Source organism: Erythrolamprus reginae, chromosome 2 (assembly GCF_031021105.1).
Source record: "Erythrolamprus reginae isolate rEryReg1 chromosome 2, rEryReg1.hap1, whole genome shotgun sequence".
NCBI classification, from domain to species: Eukaryota; Metazoa; Chordata; class Lepidosauria; order Squamata; family Dipsadidae; genus Erythrolamprus; species Erythrolamprus reginae.
Window position 1 is genome coordinate 14969339 of NC_091951.1, and position 16983 is coordinate 14986321.

The 16983-nt window shown below is 36.0% G+C and overlaps 1 protein-coding gene across 1 annotated transcript in view; it reads left to right on the forward strand.

The window, feature by feature from the left end:
• Positions 1 to 646: 646 nt before the first annotated feature.
• Positions 647 to 16983, forward strand: part of LOC139159162 (vomeronasal type-2 receptor 26-like) — a 30780-nt gene continuing 14443 nt past the window's right edge. Inside the window, exons 1-3 of the mRNA XM_070736515.1 lie at positions 647 to 970; positions 3655 to 4449; positions 14170 to 14398. Coding sequence (XP_070592616.1) covers positions 647 to 970; positions 3655 to 4449; positions 14170 to 14398 — 1348 coding nt within the window. The remainder of the gene's footprint in view (positions 971 to 3654; positions 4450 to 14169; positions 14399 to 16983) is intronic.

Here is a 16983-nt window from a genome sequence, read left to right on the forward strand (position 1 = left end):
TGTGTTGAAATTGTATTCCTTCTATCTGGCAGTTCTAACACTTTCATTCATTTCTCCTCATTCTGCTTACTCCTATATTTCAGAAACTGATTACTTTTGTTGATTGATCAGACTTCTGTGGGATTCTTCTTTTCTCTTATTTAGGGGAAGAGACACAATTTAAAAGATGAAACAGTAAAAAAAATACCCGAAAGAAGTCCATATCATTTTCCTCTACAAGTCCAATCCTGAATTTATGATTTGACTAATGCCTTTTGTTTAAAGTAGAGATCATTGTAGTTAACCCTTGTCCAGCTCATTTCCATATTTTTATAACTGCTCATTGATATTCAATTCATGATTCTTATAGGAATAGAAGATGGCTTGATTTTAGAACAGCTTTATTGGGTCAATTATGAAATATCTTCTTTCTTTTGTGATAGTTGTGCTTTAAAAATGATTTTTTTTGCAGACTGTGTATTGTGCTGATGGAAATTACTGCTGCTATAATTAATACACTATGTGTAATTCTTATCTGCTTTCCATTTTCTCAAAAATATTAAATGTTGATGGGTGACAATTATCTGTATTGGCTTCAGACTCAATAATCATGTGCTCATAAAGAGGATGAAATTGGAAAAAAAGTTTTTTATTACTGCTGTTGATGATGCTTGTATTAACCAAAGTATTATTTTACGCTAGTGAATCCTATACTTCCAAAGGAATAGAATGCTTTATTTTCACCATTCAAGAGAGCAACAAGTATATTCAGCTCCTGTGCAATCTCACACTTGGCTACAATATCCATGACAACTATTTGAGAACTCTTGGTACTTCAGAAGTCTTGTTAGACATGCTCTCTACCGGAAACGCCAATGTTCCCAACTACAGCTGTGGAAGGAAGGACAACATTTTGGCTCTTCTTGATGCATCTGACAAAGAAATTTCCATCCAGATGTCCACATTAGTAGGAATCTACAAAGTCCCACAGGTTTGTGTATATTTTTCTTTATAGAGTAAAATGAGTGGGGTGGCGCTGGGTGCAGGATAGTTCCATCCATATCTTCTCTATGGAATTAAAGAGTTGCTTTTCACTATGTCCATTGTATGAGGACAGAAGGGAAAGGGGGGGACATGATAGAAACATTTATATATGTTAGAGAGTTAAATAAGTTTCAGGAGGAAAGTGTTTTTAATAGGAAAGTAGGAACAAAAGAACAAGGGGGCACAATCTGAGGTTAGTTGGGGGAAAGTTCAGAAGCAATGTTCTAGAAACTAATAAAAGTTCTAGAAACTAATAACTTGCTCTCTAACAAACAATTTGGATTCAGAAAAAAACTATCCTGTAATATGCAGCTCCTCCTCAGCAAACATATATGGACTACTCATCTTGATCAAGGGAAATCTATAGACGGAATTTATGTCGACTTCTGCAAAGCCTTTGATTCAGTGGTTCATGATAAACTACTCCTAAAACTAAAATCTTATGGCATCTCAGGACCACTCCATAGCTGGATTACAGCATTCCTGCCAAACAGACAACAAGTGGTCAAAATAGGAAGCACCGTATCCACCCCATCCCTGTTATATCCATCCTAAGATAAAATACAGGAAATAGCATAAGGGCAGACTAGATGGACCATGAGGTCTTTTTCTGCCATCGATCTTCTATGTTTCTATGTGTCATGGCTGGGAACTGGGATGCACATTAGGATGGGATCATTTTCCTTGCAGTCAAGAAAAACCAAGCTTTTCACAGGTACCAAGTGCACTAATAAAACAGATGGTAAGGAAGTAGGGGAACTCAGGCACAAAACAGGTTATGTAGAAAGTATATACAAATAACAAAAGAAGAATTCGAAAAAAAAACCCCAGAATTATATTTATTGGGTATTTTTAACAAAAAAATGGAAAAAGAGGTAAGATATTTAGTTATACACATATTAACAGCTGCCAGGATAGCATATGCCCAACAGTGGAAAATAGATAAAGCACCAGAAGAAAATATAGTAATTAAAAAAAAATTGGACTGTGCGGAAATGGACAGATTATCCAAAAAATTAAAGGGAAAGGAAGATTCAGATTATTATAAAATATGGGCAAAATTCTATGACTGGTTAAAGGAAAGAACAGAGAAGAATTAAATAAAAATTCAAGCAAAGCAACATGTCAAATAAAAGAATTAAAGAACCAATATTATGTAAAAGAAGCAAAATTCTCTGATTGAACACTCAAAAAAAAGTGGGGAAACTCTCATTTCCCAAATGTTGTATGTATATGTATATGTTTTGAGTATGTCTTTTTCTTTTCTTTCTGTTATATTTGAAAAAAATAATAATAAAAATGTCTATACACTAATACAGAGGAATAGGTGAATTAGAAATTCAAGTGACAGCAGATATGATATTGTTGCCATTACGGGAAACTTAGTGGGAGGAAACCCTCAAATGGAATACACAAGTAGAGGATTTAAATTATTTAAAAGAAGCAGACAAAATAAAAGAGGATGTGGAGTTACAATATATATAAGAAAGAACTACATCTTTACTGAAATAGAGGACAACAATGATGAAAATTGTCTTGAATGCATTTGTGTCAATATAAAAAGGGAGGGGATGATATTGAAATAGATGAATATATTTTTAAAATTATTTTTATTTTATTTTTGTTTATTTGCCAAGTGTATATATGATTACAGACAAAGTATAAACATGATTGTGAATACATAAGATGTATAAACATAGTTATCAGTATATGAGATGGTTACTAATACATGAGGACATTAGGACAGAGATGATAGGCACGCTGGTGTGCTTATGCCTGCACATTACAGTCCTCTTAGTAATGGGGTGAGGTCAATGGTAGACATTCTAAGGTTAAAGTTTTTGGGGGTTTGGGGAAGAAACTACAGAGTCTAGTAATGTATTTCAGGCATTGACAGCTCCGTTGCTGAAGTCAATTTTTTGACAATCAAGTTTGGAGCTGTTTACATTAAGTTTGCATCTATTGTATGCTTGTATATTGTTGCGGTTAAAGCTGTAGTAGTCATTGACAGGTAGGACATTGTAGCAGATTATTTTATGTGCTACACTTAGGTCAGATCGAATGTGGCATAGTTCTAAGTTGTCTAAGCCCAACATTTCAAATCAATTATCATCATTCATTATTGGTGGGAAATGAAAGCTATGGAAACAGACACAATTTCAACTAAAGATTTATTGGCTTATACCACTGACAAATTATATGGGGAATACATCTCCCTATCTCATGTACAACTGGAAAGGAAACTAAAAAGATGGCTGCATGAAGAATATGAAATATAGAAGCAGAGAAAGATGTAACAATCTTCCAAAATTAAATGGTCCTTATTGGAACAATATACTACAGTTAACATCTGCACATGTGAGTCTAACTGAATCCTGTTGGAGTAGGTGGCATATAAATATAATAATAAATTAATAAATTACATTGTAGTGGTGATCGAGAAATATGATTTGCATTTTGATTATTTTTTTACTTAATTTGTTTCTCATTTTTATATTATCTTCTCAATATACTGTGTTTAATATTTTAAAAAATGGCCAATGAACAAACTATTCTAATATGTTTATCAAAACAAAATTGGATTTATTAAAGACTCATATTTTGGAGTTCTCTTCTTCATTGCTTTTCCAGATAAGTCATACAGTTGTTTCAGAAACTCTGAGTGATAAAAGTAATTTTCCGTTTTTCCACCGGATGCTCCTCAAAGAAGGGTTTCGGTATTTAGCAATTGTCCGAGTGCTCCTGTACTTCAGATGGACCTTGATTGGCCTCCTTGCTCCAGACACAGATGAGGGAGAAAATTTCCTTAGGACTTTTCCTCATTTGCTTGTCAGGAATGGAATTTGTGTCGTTATATCGCAACAATTCTCAATGAGTGGATATCCAGTACCCTTCAGGGATTCAAGCTTTTCTCAGTGGAAACAAGTCAATGTCTTTGTTCACTTTACAGAACACATTATCGCTTCAAATACATTTCATATTTTTCATCTAACACTTGACATTTTGTCAGGACCCATCACAGAGAAAATCTGGATCACCACAAGTTTGGGAAACTATAAAATTGGGTATGGTGGATATCACAAATACATTCATAGTATTTGGAGCTTTGAATTTATGCAAAAAAGAAGCCCAAAATATGGTGCTTTTGAGCCCTTTTCCTTTGTAGACTCCCAGTATGAAGAGAAGAATTTTCAATGCTCTTTTTTAAAGAATGTTTTTTCTGTCAAAGGCCGGAAAAGATGCACCCAAAAATCTCCAGTGAGGACCGAAGATGAACTTAATGGGATATTGGTTGAAAACAGTGACTCGGTTTACATTATCTTTATGACTCTGGCCCACGTCTTGAAGACTGCATATTCGTCCAGATCCTGGAGAAAGAAGGAGGCCCAACAAACATTGGAGGCTCCAAGGCTGCAGCCATGGCAGGTAAGGGGTTCCAACAAGGATCCAATGAACCACATTCCTCTGGAGAAGGAATCCATTAGAGAAAGGGGGGAATCATATCAACCTTCTTGTGCTACAGAAGGCCAACAGATTTGGCCAATTTAGTTGCTGAGGGGCATATACCAGATATATTTTGATATTAAACACTTCTAATTTTAAAAGAACAATTGCACTATTCCTGTATGCAGGGTTTGTGATGAGTACTGTAAAATTTTACTTTTATGAATTTGAAAGAGACCCTTCAGCTGTTTACGTCAGCAAAAATAGAGCTTCATCCTTGAGACAAAGGTCCATTTCAGGTAATCTGAATAAAGGTTAGCTCATTATAATACTTTAATTTTATCATAATGGTTGCAACATGTCAACCTGTGTGACTGCTTTCACAAGATCAGAGTTCATCCTTTTTGGTACAGGATTACATATATTGTATTTAGTATAAGTTAGGAAAAAAACTCCAATCTTATTGTTCTCAGGAATTCTTGCTACATGTAGTTTGTCAGTTTTCCGGTTGGTAGTTCAGTCTACTCTAACTTTTGGTGGCTTGTTTCTGTATAACATGATCACTTCCTGTCTCACATTTATTTATTTGTTTGTTTGCTTTTTTGTTTGTTCTTTGTTAGAAACATAGAAACATAGAAGACTGACGGCAGAAAAAGACCTCATGGTCCATCTAGTCTGCCCTTTTACTATTTTCTGTATTTTATCTTACAATGGATATATGTTTATCCCAGGCATGTTTAAATTCGGTTACTATGGATTTACCAACCACGTCTGCTGGAAGTTTGTTCCAAGGATCTACTACTCTTTCAGTAAAATAATATTTTCTCATGTTGCCTTTGATCTTTCCCCCAACTAACTTCAGATTGTGTCCCCTTGTTCTTGTGTTCACTTTCCTGTTAAAAACACTTCCCTCCTGAACCCTATTTAACCCTTTAACATATTTAAATGTTTCGATCATGTCCCCCCTTTTCCTTCGGTCTTCCAGACTATACAGATTGAGTTCATTAAGTCTTTCCTGATACTTTTTATACTTAAGACCTTCCACCATTCTTGTAGCCCGTCTTTGGACCCGTTCAATTTTGTCAATATCTTTTTGTAGGTGAGGTCTCCAGAACTGAACACAGTACTCCAAATGTGGTCTCACCAGCGCTCTATATAAGGGGATCACAATCTCCCTCTTCCTGCTTGTTATACCTCTAGCTATGCAGCCAAGCATCCTACTTGCCTTTCCTACCGCCCGACCACACTGCTCACCCATTTTGAGACTGTCAGAAATCACTACCCCTAAATCCTTCTCTTCTGAAGTTTTTGCTAACACAGAACTGCCAATGCAGTACTCAGATTTAGGATTCCTTTTCCCCAAGTGCATTATTTTACATTTGGAAACATTAAACTGCAGTTTCCATTGCTTTGACCATTTATCTAGTAACGCTAAATCATTTACCATATTACAGACCCCTCCAGGAATATCAACCCTATTGCACACTTTAGAGTCATCGGCAAATAGGCAAACCTTCCCTACCAAACTTTCCCCTATGTCACTCACAAACATATTTAAAAAGAATAGGACCCAGAACAGACCCTTGTGGCACACCGCTTGTAACCTGCCTCTGCTCAGAATACTCGCCATTAACAATAACTCTCTTTTATTCTTGTTTATATATTCTCTTTCTACCCATTCAAAGCTAAATGCCACTGGGAACTAAACTAATTTCAATAAACATAAATGGTCTCAACAACAATCAGAAAAGAAAAAAGGTTTTCTCCAAACTCCTGAAACAGAAAGCACAGATAATATGTCTACAAGAAGTACATATCAAACTTGCACACAAAAAATATTTAGAATACACCAAATTGGGAGAGCTATACACTTCTCTAGATGAAAAAGAAAAGAAAAGAGGGGTAGCCACATATGTGAAAAAAGAATTAAACCCAAGAGAGATAAAAACTGACCCAAAAGGAAGATATATTATAGTAGAAGTAGAAATCAAAGGAGAGAAAATATTATTAGTAAATATATATGCACCAAATCATTAATTGAAACAATTTTATAAAAAAAATACATGAAATATTATTACAATTTAACCAAACAAATATATGTATAATAGGAGACTATAACGGAATAGTGAACCAAAAACTGGACTACAAAATAGAAACCAAGAGTAAAATAAAAAGAGCCACACTACCAACCACATTTGAGAAAATGACGGATGAACTAGATCTGGTAGATATGTGGAGATTAATACATCCAAATGAAAAACAATTTACATTCTACTCTGCCCCACACAACTCTTTCTCTAGGATAGATATGGTATGGCTAAGTAAGAATATGCACAAAAAAATAAAATCTGTTGACATAGAACCAAATACGTGGGCTGACCATAACCCAATAACAATCACTTGGCAGGGGGAAAAGAAAGAATTTAGAAGATGGTCATTAAATACAAACCTACTTCGAGATGAAAAATATACAGAAATGCTAAACAAAGAAATAAAATTATTTCTAGAGGAAAATAAGAAACAACCCACCTCAACTCAAATACTATGGGACACACTGAAAGCATATACTAGGGGAGTTACTATATCATATACAGCTAAAAAACAAAAAGAAGAGAAGGCAGAATATAATCACTACGTAAATAAAATAGCCAACCTGGAAAAAACTCTTCAACAAAACCCAACTAACAAACAGACACAAATATCACTAAGGGAAGCTAAATCCAAAATAAATATATTAGAACAGCAAGAATTTATTAGAAATTTAAAACAAACGAAACAAAAATACTTTGAAACAGCTAACAAACCAGGTAGATGGCTTGCACAGAAAATCAAAAAAATGAGAAGCGAAAAATTAATTTATCAATTAGAGGATAAAGACGGGACAATACAACACATGGAACAACAGAAAAAGGAAATAATACAAGATTATTACAACAACCTATATAAAGAAGAACCAATCGAAATGGTAAAAATTACTAAATACATACAAGAAAATAATACCATACAAATTGAAGAACTCGATAAACAAATTTTAAATGAAAAAATTACTTTACAAGAAATCCAATTAGCATTAAAAAAACAAAAAAACAATAAAACCCCAGGGCCGGATGGACTCCCGGGGGAATTCTATAAAGGAAATAAAGATCTATTTGAACCCATATTACTGGAGACATACAATGAAATATTAGAACAAGCAAAAATTCCAGAATCCTGGAGAGAATCATACATAACAATGATACCAAAGGAGGGGTTAGACAAACAGAAAATAAAAAACTACAGACCAATTTCTCTGCTCAACGCGGATTATAAGATCTTTATGGTAATCTTAGCAGACAGAATAAAAGAAATATTAAATAAAATCATCAACACAGACCAAAATGGCTTTCTACCCTCCAGACAAATTTTCAACTGCACCAGGACAGTTTTAGATGTCTTAGAATATGGTGAAGCCCATCCAGGAAAACAAATAGCTCTTGTCTTCCTGGATGCCCAGAAGGCATTTGATAATGTTAATTGGCAATACTTAAATGAGTTAATTAGAGAATTAAAATTAGGTAACAGATTTGAAAACATTATCAAAAATATATATACCACCCAAAAGGCCAGAGCAATAATAAATGGAGACACTACAAAACCAATTTTGATAGAAAAAGGAGTCCGCCAAGGCTGCCCAATGTCACCCTTATTATTTATACTGACACAGGAACTACTACTAAATAAAATAAGAAATAATAAAAATATACAAGGAATTAAAATTAAAAAAGAAGAATATAAATTACAGGCATATGCGGACGACATGGTGTTCTTTTTAGAAGAACCAACCAGCTCTGCCCCAGAGCTAATCAAAGAAATTGAAATTTTTGGGGAATTTGCAGGTCTAAAAATAAATAAACAGAAAACAATGTTAATGACAAAAAACATGAGTATACGACAAATTAGGAAATTAGAAGAAACTACTAAACTCCAAACTACAAAAAAAATGAAGTACTTAGGATTAATATTAACAAACAAAACAATTACACTTAAAAAAGACAATTATGACAAATTATTGCAAGATACCAAAAAATTTTTAGAGAAATGGAAAGACCTACAAATATCAATGTTAGGCAGAATATCTGTAATAAAAATGGATATTCTTCCCAAATTTTTATATCTTTTTCAGACAGCTCCGATTAACTTGGAACCAAATTTTTTTAAAGAAATCAATAAAATCATCTCCAAATTCATCTGGCAAAACAAAAGGCCAAGAATAAAATATGTGTATCTCCAAGATAATAGAATTAGAGGAGGCCTGGGGCTCCCGGATCTAAAATTATACTACAAAGCGGCAAGCCTAATTTGGATAAAAGAGTGGATTAACTTAAAAAATAAGAGAATACTTGTATTAGAAGGTCATGACTTACAAACAGGCTGGCATGCGCATTTATGGAAAGATAAATTGCAAAAACAAACTATATTTGACAGGCACTTGATCCGTAAATCACTACTAAAAACCTGGTACGAAATTAAAAATAAACACTACAACAAAATTCCAAGATGGCTTTCCACTATGGAAGCCATCATCTACCCAAATTTGATCGACATAGCCAAAACCATCCAGTACAGAGACATATTACACCCAAACGGGGAACTCAAATCTAGACAAGAACTGGAAAGATTAAATCATAAAATGGATTGGTGGACATACGCCCAAATAGAATCCAGATTTAAAAAAGACAATCAAACACCCGGTATTCAAAAATCTATGAACCCATTAGATAAGATTCTGATAGGAAATGAAAACAAACAAATAAGCAGAATATACCAAATACTTTTAGAACAGGAAAGAATAAAAGATACGACCAAAACACCAATGATAGCGTGGGGAAAAAATCTGCAACACGCCATCCATATTGCCGACTGGGAAAGAACATGGACCACAATATCCAAAATAACCCTTTCGGCAGCATATAAGGAAAACTATTACAAATTATTCTACAGATGGTACCTCCCACCGGCGAGATTAGCAAAGATCCACCCAAAGTTATCAGACTCGTGTTGGAAGTGTAAAAAGGAAAGAGGTACGTTTTTCCATATGTGGTGGTCCTGCCCCATGATACAAAAAATTTGGACAATAACTCATACTTGGCTCACAGAGATTACGAAAGAGGAAATAGAACTCACACCGGAAGCTATGCTTTTAGGAGTTTGGAGAAAACATTATTCAAAACAAACAATGCTCCTCACAACACATATTAACACCGCCACGAGAATTGCGATAGCACAACTCTGGAAAAGTGATCAGATACCAACGGAAGATTTAATTATAGATAAGATATATGCATGTGTAGAGATGGACGAATTCACGAACTCAATTAAGGGAAATAAATTAATAGAATCAAAAAGAACATCAAAAAAATGGCACGAATGGGTTCAAAAGAGAACATAAAAGCAACATAATATGAAACAACAGTACAATTGAAACGACCTACAGTTACCGTGTATAATTAATGAACGTAATAGATTTTAGAATTTAAAAATATAAAATACAATGTATATAATGAAAGGAAACCGGTCAAAACTTACTGTCAGAATGTTAACTGAGAATATGTATAATCTGTAATTCAAAATAATATGTGATGGGAATGACATAAGAAAAATTAATAAAGAGATTTAAAAAAACAAAACAAAAAACAATAACTCTCTGATGTCTATGCTTCAGCCAGCTTGAAATCCACTGAACTATCCAGGGATTAAGTCCAATCTTCACTAATTTATCTATCAGCTCTTTATGTGGAACTGTATCAAAGGCTTTGCTGAAGTCCAGATAGGCAATATCCACGGCACCACCTTGATCCAACACCTTTGTGACATAGTCAAAGAACTGAATGCGATTAGTCTGACACGATTTGCCTTCAGTAAAGCCATGCTGATTTGGGTCCAATAAGTTATTGGTTTTTAGATGCTGATTTATCCTCTTTTTGAGTAGAGTCTCCATCATTTTAACTACAACTGATGTCAAGCTAACTGGCCTGTAGTTACCAGCTTCTTCTCTACTGCCCTTCTTGTGGATAGGCACAACACTGGCCATTCTCCAATCCTCAGGAACATCTCCTGTTAACAGGGATTGGTTAAACAAATCAGTCAGGGGGGTAGCAATGACAGATCTGAGTTCTTTAAGAACTCTGGGGTGGATGCCATCTGGACCCATTGCCTTATTTATCTTTAATCTTTCAAGTTCTTCTAAGACATCGGCTTCTAAGATTACTGGAGCTGAATCCGTACAGCTGGAAGTAATGCTATATCCCTCTATAGTATTATTTTGTAAGGTGTCTTTTGAGAAAACTGAACAGAAGTAGCTATTGAAATGGTCAGCGATCTCCTTATTCCCATCAATGCATGTATTATTCCCGGTACTAAGCTTTGTGATGCTGCAGTTTTTCTTCTTCCTTTCACTAATATATCTGAAGAAGGTTTTATCCCCCTTCTTTACAGATTTTGCTATTTCTTCCTCTTTTGAGGCTTTAGCAGCATATATTATCTGTTTCGCCTCCTTCTGTCTCATTTTATACACCTCTCTATCAGCTATACTTCCAGACTCTTTATACCTCCTATAGGCAGCCTTTTTTTCATTGACTATAGCCCTTACATCATTGCTAAACCATAGCGGTTTCTTCTTCCTTTTACCTTTAGTTACTTGCTTTACATAAAGTCTTGTGGCTTTTAAGATGGCCTTTTTTAATACAGTCCACTGGGTGCTTGCTCCTGCCATTTTATCCCTCCCCTTTAATTCATTATTTAAATATTCCCCCATTGCATTAAAATTTGTTTTTCTGAAATCCAATACTTTGGTTGCAGTATAGGATTGCTCACAATCAGTTTTTACATCAAACCACAAACATAGATGGTCACTGCAACCTAAATTTTCTCCCACCTTGACCTCTGAAACCCGATTCCCATTTGTAAAAACTAAATCTAGAATATTCTCCCCTCTAGTTGGTGTCTTAACTAGCTGTGCCATAGCTGCTCCTGTAAAGGCCTCTACTATATTCTTACTTTTGCATGTAAGGGCACTGGGGATATTCCAGTCAACATCAGGCATGTTGAAATAACCCATAACCGCAATATCTCCCTTTACTGTCATTAGGGTAATCTCATCCACCATCTTGTTGTCATGTTCCTCAGATTGCCCTGGAGGCCTATAGATCACCCCAATTCTAATGACAGAACCGTCTTTATTTTGCATGCAAATCCAGAGGGTCTCCAGATCTTTACATGTATTTTGAATTAGTATTGTTTTTAGACTTTCTTTAACATAAATGGCTACTCCACCTCCCCTTCTCTCTATTCTATCCTTCCTATACAGTGTATATCCTGGTATGGATATTTCCCATTCATTAGAATCCTTAAACCATGTCTCAGTTATGGCAACCAGATCCAAATTATCTCTAGATATTATGGCCATTAACTCACAGAGCTTGTTGCTCAAGCTTCGAGCATTCGTGTACATTACCCGAAGAACGTTATTTTCATTATTAGTTTGCCCCTTATCATCAACAACTACATCTATTTTATTTACAGCTCCCTTTTCATAAGCTTCCAGAAACTGATTTATCCTCATTGGTCGGGGACAGAAATCCTCCACATCTGGTACATCTCTGTCCCCTTTACCTAGTTTAAATGCCTGTCCAAAAAAGTTCTGAATTCCTCACCGAGCACCTGGGTACCTCTGTATGATGGATGCAAACCATCCCTCTTAAACAACTCCCTATTAGACCACCTACTGACATCATGACTTACATAACCAAAACCTTCAGCTTTACACCACTGCCTTAACCACACATTAAACTATCTGATACAACTTGTTTTACCCTCCTGGCCACAAACCGGTAACACCTCTGAGAAAGTCACTGAATCAGTTATTTTACCCAGCTCCACACTTAGACATTGAAAATCTCTTTTTATTACATTAACATTTCTCTGGGACAAATCGTTTGTGCCAAGATGCACCACCACATCAACTTTATTACCTTTACTCACAGCCTTGACAATGTTTGTAATCCGCCTCCTGTCCCTGTGGGCAGTGGCTCCTGGAAGACACCTCATCACCTTCACCACATCCTTCCTCTGTCCCAAATCAACAGCTCTGACAATCGAGTCACTCACAAGAACATGTGTCCTCTCTTTATTTCTACTAACTGGACTTGGTTTGGTGACACTATGCTCCTCATTTACAACAACTTCTCCTTTGAACATCCCCTCATTCTCCGCCTGAGGGGCCTTTCTAATATCTACAACATCCTTACTATTTAAATCCGCAAGAACATTATGGGAATGTCAAGTACATGTTAGAATTATACATTATAATTATACATGTTAGAATTGACATTATAGGAATGTCAAGTACATTTATGTCAAGTACATGTTAGATAGCATATACAGAGGTACCTCGGTTAGCAAACGCCTTGGTTAGCATACTTTTCAGATAACAAACAAAATGTTCGGCAAAAATTTGTTTCGGATAGCAAACAAAAATTCAGATAGCAAACAACCACAGAAAATTTTGTTTATTAACTGAAATGTTACACCCAGCAGCAAAGCGTCGCTTTTGCTATGACAAAGCAGGCGTGCCACTGTCTATGCCTCCTGTGTGTTACACCCCCTCTCAGAAACATGGGGGTTGGGGGCTGAGTCCACTGAGTACTGAGCCGATTTGGCGGTGGCAACTGCTGAGATGGCTCTGGCGGCTTCCCTTCATCACGTGACATTCCTGGTACTGCTGTTCCTCGAAGGGAAGCCACTGCCGCCGGGAGGGGAAAAGTTGGTGCAGCTGCCTATAGGTAAAAATAGAACCACTGAAGAAAGGAGCCCCCCAAAGCTGCCGGCATTGCAGCTGCCCCCATCTTTCCTGCAGCTTGGAGTGGTTAGACGGTAGACTGTGGGAGGATGTTAAGTGGGTGGCCAGGATGGACCTGTTGGAGGCTGCACCTTCCTAGAACAGCGAGATGTGAAGATGTCATCCAGGGTGGGTAGCTGGAGCCCAATAATGTTCTGGGCAGTTTTAATAATTCTCTGTAGAGCTTTTTTGTTCGCTACAGAGCTGCTCCCATACCAAGCTAGAATGCCGTATGTCAGGACACTCTCAATGGTGCTGCGATAGTAGGACAACATTAGATACTGAGATAAATGTAAAACAAGGAGCCCTCCGGGGTATAGTGCCACAAAGAGTTTGCAACAGTGCAATTCGGTCAAGAGTCTCCGTTGCTGCCCTATTCCAGGCCACAGCAAGAGACTCTGCCAAGCTGTGGACCAGTGAATGTGGTAAAACCCCAAGCGCCCTCTGAAAGCCCTCTGGGTCCATCAGGCATCTGTGGTGGAACCACCTAGTCAGTTTTGCCTCCCTGTGGATTGAAGATAGGGATGACCACACCTTGTGACTATAGGTAGGGTAGGGAGCTGGTTCTCAAAGACATTTCAAAGATTATGTTTAGAGGTTCAGTTGTGGCAGTTGAGAGTTTTTTCATAGCCCATCAGGTCCAACGGATAGAGGTTTTTGAAGTCTTTGTACTGCCTTTTCTACAATATCTTCTGTTAAATCCATTTGTGTTAGATCATTTTAATTATTTGTGGTACAACTAGGAAATGTTGGGCAGAAACCATTTCTTTCATACATGAAAATTCCAGGTGGACTGCTTTTAAAATTCCTGGATGTTTCCATTCTAGTTCCATTCCTTTCTGGAGAAGAATGAATTCTACAATCTTTCCCACTGGAATATTTACATGGACGATAATAGAGAAATGGTTGCAGATATGGACATTGAGTTCATGGTGATTTCACCTGAAGGGGATTCTATGAAAAGGAAACTGGGGAATATTGAAAGACAAAGAATTATTATTAACAATATTGCTCTTTCATGGTTAAATTTGCTCAACAAGGTGGATAAACATTGCTGTATTTTTTTCTTTTTCTAACGATTATAACCCATTTCAAGTTGGTTCAATCATTTTATTTTATTTATTTATTTTGTCAAGCATTGATATGATTACAGACAAAGTATAAACATGATTATGAATATATAAGAAGTACAAGCATGTTTACGAGTACATGATATTTTATGAATATATAGGGTTGTTAGGATAGGGATGCTGGTGGGCTTATTCACTCCCCTTGCAGACCTCTTAGGAATGGGGTGAGGTCAAAGGTAGACCATTTAAAGGTAAAGTTTTGAGGATGTGGAAAAGAAACTACAGAGTTAGTAATGTATTCTAGGCATTGACCACTCTATTGCTGAACTCGAATTTTTTGCAATCAAGTTTGGAGTAGCTTACATGATTTTTAATAGTTTCACATCATCTGCAAAGCAGATGCAGTAGCTTTTTATATTATATAACAGGTACAGGTTTTGATAAAGTGCTTCCTATTTTGACCACTTGTTGCTTCTTTGACAGGAACACCGTTATCAATTTGTGCAGGGGTCCAGAAATGCCATAAGATTTTAGTTTGTCATGTACTATTGAGTCAAAGGCTTTGCAAAAGTCTATGTAAATTGTGCCTATTGCTTTGCCCTGGTCTGGTTGTCCATATGTTTTCTACAGTGTAGAAGTTTCAGATTGGAGATAAATTTTTCTTATTTATCTGCAAATAAATTGCTCTTTCATGGATAAATCTGCTCAACAAGGTGGGTCAAAGATTGCTATGTTTTATCTCTTTTTTCTAAGGATTATGGCCCATTTCAAGTGGGTTAATTCTAGTTGCCATGTTGGATGACCATCACTGGGAGTTGAATTTAGAGAAGAGAAAACTTAATGTTTTGATAAATGGATTGTGGAGACTTCAATACTATTCACGTCTGTCAGATGCCACTATAAGGAATATCATTTTAAACGGATTCTTTTGTGTCCAATATTAGACATTGTGTGATTATTCTTTAGGATGGAGACCATGGATCAAGCTGGTGAGAAATATTCAAGTTCTGGAGGTTGCTAATAGTGTCAGGTTCATTTAACCAGAAGGTTTGGACTGATTCAGATGAAATATAGTCATGACTGATGAAAGGTCCTGTTGATTCCTGTGAGAAATAAGCCTCATCTTGTTCAAGTTAAGGAATGTCTCTCTTGAAAGGTCACTGATGTTCTATAATCTTTTTAAGCAGCCCAAGCCTGGCCAGAGTTACCCATATCTCTCTTTCACCCCACCAGGATAAGCAATAGGCCTTCTGCTCCTCTGAAGAAGCTCCAAAGATGTTTATAGTTCACATGAAACCATAAAGGCGGTTTTGATGTGAGATAATGCCCATAACATGGAAAACTGAAGCAATGAAATAAGACTTTGGTCCAAAGAAAAGCTCTTCTCCATTTTGGAAATAACAAGGAAGAATTTGAAAGGAAATGCTGCTTAGATTTGGGGTTTGGCTTGTAAGAGGGCGCTTCACCTGATGAACCTAGAATGCTTTTTAAAAAACATCTATATTGTTAACTACAATAAGTCCCTCTGAGCAAAAAGGAGAATCCAAATTTTACTGATAAGAACTGTAGATTTGTCTTTCTGTGGAAGTTGGTGTCTCATAATTGTATTTCTTCAGTAGAAAAAGATCCAGATCCAGAGCTGGATACAAGTCTTCTACTCTTGTCCCACTTGCTGAAGATGAAAAATATATATTTTTGAGGGACAAGTTTTCATGACCCCTCCTGCATCTCATCTCACCCCAGTTCTAGAAACTGGGCGGTCATTTTTTCATCTTGGTTGAAAGCCATTTGAATTGAGGAAAGAAACATACAGATAAATAAATCCCTAATTTTTAAGGATTCTTTTGCCTTTATAATCTTAATTGGGGGATAGTTTTGGACTCCTTTCAAAGGGAAGAAGTTTTGCAATGTTTTATATACTCTAGAAGAAGCCAATACAGATCCTCCTTCTCCAAAGTTTCTTTATTCATTAATGTAATATTTTATTTAATAAATCTAATATAATAAAAATTTAATAAATCTTTTACAATAATTTCTTTTCCAAAATTTCATGCAGGATCATCAGACTGTACTTTAAAGACATGGATGAACTCACAGATACTGTAACAGCACATGTCAGCTTCTGTAAAGACCTATGTGTACCAACCAGGAAGTTGTGAATATACAGTAACAATAAACCTTGGTTCACAGCTAAACATAAGCAGTTTATTTATTTATTTATTTATTTATTTATTTATTTATTTATTCATTCATTCATTCATTCATTCATTTATTTATCTATTTATTTATTTATTTATTTATTTATTTATTATTAGAGTTGATAGGGACCTTACAGGTCATCAAGTCCAACCCCCTGCTTGAGCGGGAAATCCTACAGCACCCCAGCCAGATGGCAGTCCAATCTCCTCTTGAAAATGTCCAAAGTTGGGGAGTTCACAACCTCTGCTGGCAGTTATATCATTGCAAAGAAGAAGCCTACAGAAAAGGTAATAGAATGCTATACAATCAGGCCAGAAATGTATTAACAAGGGAGATCAGAGCAATAAAAAGGAACTACTCTGAAAAGCTAAA